The 4,447-nt window shown below is 32.3% G+C and overlaps 1 protein-coding gene across 1 annotated transcript; it reads right to left on the reverse strand.

Moving 5' to 3' along the window:
• Positions 1-579: 579 nt before the first annotated feature.
• LOTGIDRAFT_224474 (hypothetical protein) lies at positions 580-2,352 on the reverse strand. Its single transcript, XM_009047723.1, has 4 exons — positions 2,246-2,352; positions 1,907-2,002; positions 1,351-1,486; positions 580-988 (listed from the first exon to the last, which is right to left on the reverse strand). The coding sequence occupies exons 1-3, from the start codon at positions 2,334-2,336 to the stop codon at positions 1,431-1,433; spliced, it is 243 nt and encodes an 80-aa protein (XP_009045971.1). The 5' UTR covers positions 2,337-2,352; the 3' UTR covers positions 580-988; positions 1,351-1,430.
• Between the last annotated feature and the right edge of the window lie 2,095 nt (positions 2,353-4,447).

A 4,447-nucleotide genomic window follows, 5' to 3' on the forward strand; every position in this document is an offset into this window, starting at 1 on the left:
AATGGATTTTGGACCCACAGGTAGCTACCTGTGCTACTTGGCCGATTTAAACCATTTTGAAAATTCAAACTTTGGAGCTTCAACACGGCCGGAAGACGTAATTTTCACTGCTTGTACTTTGAACCGTTAGCTTTCCAATGCCAAAATCCGCGATTCCAACTAATTCGACAAATATCGTCATTTGGATATCGAAATTTTGATATCTTTGTAACAGGATTGTTTTTCTGCTTCTAAAAATCAGAGATTACAGCACTTTATTTTGCTATTTATGATAGCTAATTTGGAAATAGGTTCTAACTTTTAAGTAAGAACACATAAGCTTATATATTTATATGTTTAGGAGACAGTTATGGCATCAGATGTCTGTGGGTCTTTCAATAACATCACTCTAGCAAAAGCTGCTTAATTATTTCTAATTCTTATCAAAGGAACAATTGACGGAATATTTGATTGGTGCAAATGGTTTACATAACAAGTTTAGAAAACCTCTTTACAGTCGCTATAAGATTATGAAATGTTCCTAGTGTGTCCAATAAGTAGGCTTTTATTGTCCAATAAGTAGGCTTTTATGACTTGTAATGCAGATAAATATATTTTTATTCAATTGATAAGATACATGTATAAGATTATGTTGAAAATGACATGGAAAATATTAATTTATTATATACAATGGCATAGAAGTATAACAATTCAGTTATTCCAAGTAGTTATGCACTCATGGCATTGATTTTCATCATTCTAATTTCCAATGGTTCCAATAATATAAAGCACTGTTGCAGAGGCCCTTAGGTTTTTTAGAACCTTTTGTGAAATGCTTAGTTTTCAATGGAATTGCAGAAACCACAGAAAATTGGAATGGTGCAAATAAATGTTGTCAGTGTCCCTGATACAAAGTTTAATTTACAATCCCTTTGTTTTGTTGAATGAATATGTCCTTGACCAATCAAAACGCTTATTCAGCGGAATTAAAACACTCATATGGTGTCTTCTGAAATGGATAATAATTTAAAGTGCGATTTACCTCAAGCATAATTGAATTTTTTTTTTTGTTTCTTTGTTTGATACAGCTAGTCCTTACCCCCATTTCCAAACAAGCACTTGTCTTTATAAAGACTGTGAGAAACATGCCAATAGCTCTTATAATTTGAAATTTTTAGGTCTGTTTCCTAATTAACATTATAACCATAAATTTTTAGTAAAACCAAGGAAAGACACATTAAAATGATGGGACCCCTTTCTCAAATAATGTCACAATTACTTTTCGCTATAAAGCTTATTATTTCCCAAATTGAAATTCCATTTTTTCCATGAGTTTTTATCCTCAGAGTTTTTTGGAAAACGGGGACCAACCTAATAAAACACTCTTTCATTTCATGCATATCCAACCACTTCAAAACATCATGATCACTTCTTCTTCACCATAGCTAATGCTATCCAAGTAATAACTTAAATAATATCACTACTAAATTTATTGGTATTAACGGAACTGAAAAGATAAATAAATATCATCATATTTCAAAAGCATGGGCTATTTGCACTGTCACTAGTGCACTGTCTTTGTTTTCTACATTTTCCTTATAGTTATTAGCAGCCAATGGGACAGCTTTTCATTCTGCGCTAGTTTCTTCTTAAGAGTAAAGCCATTTTTCTATATTTTTAGGTAGGAATGGTCAAGGTTGTACCATCACGGTGCACAGAGCCAGAGTTTCAAAACAAAATAATTTTCTTTAAAAAGCTTAAAGAAGAATGGAAAATGGATAAACCAAGAATGATTTAAAAACAGATATCGAAATAAACTAAATGATTCATTCGAAAAGCCAATAACTTCATCATTTATCATCTGAACAAATTACATGTTTTGACTATATTATATGCATGTCTAAATTACAGTCAAATAGACACTTACATCTAACAACAGTTCGAATTGAGCGAATTAAATTTAATATTTGTGTTTTGACTCCAGGTTCTTCACCAAACCCTCTCTGATCTATACCCCATCCAACTGAAATGACAACAAAAATTACCAATACTAATACAAAATATTAACTTTCTAAGCAATCAAATTAATTAAGTTAAAAATGATATTCAATTGATTAAAGCTGTCAAAATTATACATTTAAGAAGATCTCACATTTCGGATTATTTCTGATAAACTGAAATGAAAATGTTTTTTTTTTAAGTAACTTCTCTGTGAATGTCTACAGAAATACAACCCAGTTACCAATAGTAAATCAATAAACTTTACCTTTAGCTAAAAAACGTTGTTCGTGGAGCACACAAACAGCATTCAAGCACAATATTACTGCCTCAATCATTGAATACAAAGTGATCGCCATGTTGGCAGACTAGGGCCAGTTCGGGTTTACGAATCTCGTAATACAGGAGTCAATCACCGTGTAGCATGAAACGAACATGCAGTGATGGCTGATAGAGGTAAATAGTTTGGTTGTTTATCTTAACTACCATCAAGATTTATTATAATTCTAAAGATGTAGAATTGTTTAAATATGAAATCAAATGACCTCTTGTCAAGCTGCCCTTTTGTCTGTTAAGCTTATCAAAATTGACAGAAGTAGGCGAAATTCCAATAGATCTAATAAAAAATGCGGCTAATGCTAATGGCATTAATGAATGACATTAGTCCGAAACATCTGCCTCTATTCCGGCCTCTAGACAGTTGTCAGCTAGAGTAGAGTCAGAAAATAAAGACCCTGTTAAATGGGAATTTTACACACCTCCAAAGATGCTTTTTTACTAACATATTATGAAATTACCATTACAATGATTTTAAATTAGTGTTAGGTACCACTAAGGTAGCAATGATATCAGTTTTTTGATATCATGATTAATCGCGATACCAAAAATGAAATAATCGCGATAAATTGCATTATCATGATATTAGAAATCACACATATGATATCGCGATATTGCAATTTATCACGATAATAAGTAAATCCAGTAGGCCTATCGGTGACAAAAATAGATCATAAAATGTTTTTTTTTCTACCTTCCGGTAAGGTGTGTTTGATGCATGAGCGGACGTACTCAGTTTATGTCGTATATGAATACCTAGTACTTAATTAAAACAATATAAAATTAATTTATTGTGATCGACATAACTGTGAGCGTGAAACTTAGATGAAAAGCAGAATAATTTCAAACATTTGACTTGATAAATTAACGTGAAAAAAAAAAAAATATGAAAGGATGCATTCGATTATTTATTTGTTGTGTACGTATCGACGTATGTATATTTGCCCTGACACAGCTTAAACACATCAATATGCATGAATGCCATGATAAATAAAAAAAATCAATACAAATAAAATCATGGAAAAGAAAAATCGAAATATTTGCTACTTCTATTAACATTTCATTGAGACTGGGGTTACTGAAATGTTGTCATTAGTTTTATGCTAATAAACAATCACGGCGGTAAATAACAGCCAATGAAAAGTGAGCATTATTTGCGGTCTATATTTAGTAGCATTTTAATCAACATAACCATGTTGTCAAGACCCCCACAATATATTGATGACAAATCATTACCGTAATCTCTAAAGTATTTTCATTCCGATATTGTTTTTTATCGCGATAATTTTGCGATATACCGGGGATAAGATATTTTGACACTTTGACGATATGATACGATATTATTTTTAATAATCGCGATATATTGCCATCCCCGGGATATCGCTGCTGCCTTAGGTACCACCATGACTTTAGTTTTGTCAATAGTGTGTGACTCTGAACTTTTGGCAGTTTGAACAGTTTTGAATGGCCGATGCGAGATCAGATTCGTGAAAAAAAACGAAACGTGACATAAATAATGTAGGGAGAAAATGCTGGTATGATTGAACTACAAATTTCAAATAATATTCCCATTTAACAGGCCCTTTTTTTCTGTCTGTACACTAGCCTACTTTTTGTTCAAATAAACTATTAGGCTGGAATAGAGGCAGATGTTTCAGTCTATAATGCAATGTGAGTAACTTACTTATGTAGTCACCATTTTTTGGGTCTTTTTCATTAAGTCATAACATAACCAAATATAGTAAACTCATCTACACTTTCAGAAATATAAATCCAATGACTCTCCCTGACTACCATCCTGTCATCGCAATTTTTCGGTTGTGAGCTAGGCCTAACCCCTAATTGACTTCTTAATAACTTTTGCAGTGCATTCAACTATCTTCAAATGTCTTTGGATCCATTAAAATTGGTTCTGGAAATCCAGTTTAACTTTGCAAAGTAGTTTTTACACATTTGACACTTTCACCAAATTAGCATGACTTTTAGTTTACTATCCTGAATTGCTTGAATGATATAGTATCGAATCTCGTCTCTCCTTTCTGGTGAATTATGTGACAATTCAACCAGTAGACATCTGGACCCTAGGGCTGTGTATTAAGATCTATTTCGCACATGAGACATGACTATAAGCTTA

This window comes from Lottia gigantea (genome assembly GCF_000327385.1).
Source record: "Lottia gigantea unplaced genomic scaffold LOTGIsca_116, whole genome shotgun sequence".
In the NCBI taxonomy this organism is placed as follows: domain Eukaryota; kingdom Metazoa; phylum Mollusca; class Gastropoda; family Lottiidae; genus Lottia; species Lottia gigantea.

Coding starts and splice junctions, on each gene's coding strand:
- LOTGIDRAFT_224474 (XM_009047723.1), bottom strand. CDS start 2,336: ATGGCGATCACTTTGTATTCAATGATTGAGGCAGTAATATTGTGCTTG. Junction 2,003..2,245: donor ACAACGTTTTTTAGCTAAAG/GTAAAGTTTATT, acceptor TTGTCATTTCAG/TTGGATGGGGTATAGATCAG. Junction 1,487..1,906: donor AATTCGAACTGTTGTTAGAT/GTAAGTGTCTAT, acceptor TTATCTTTTCAG/TTCCGTTAATACCAATAAAT.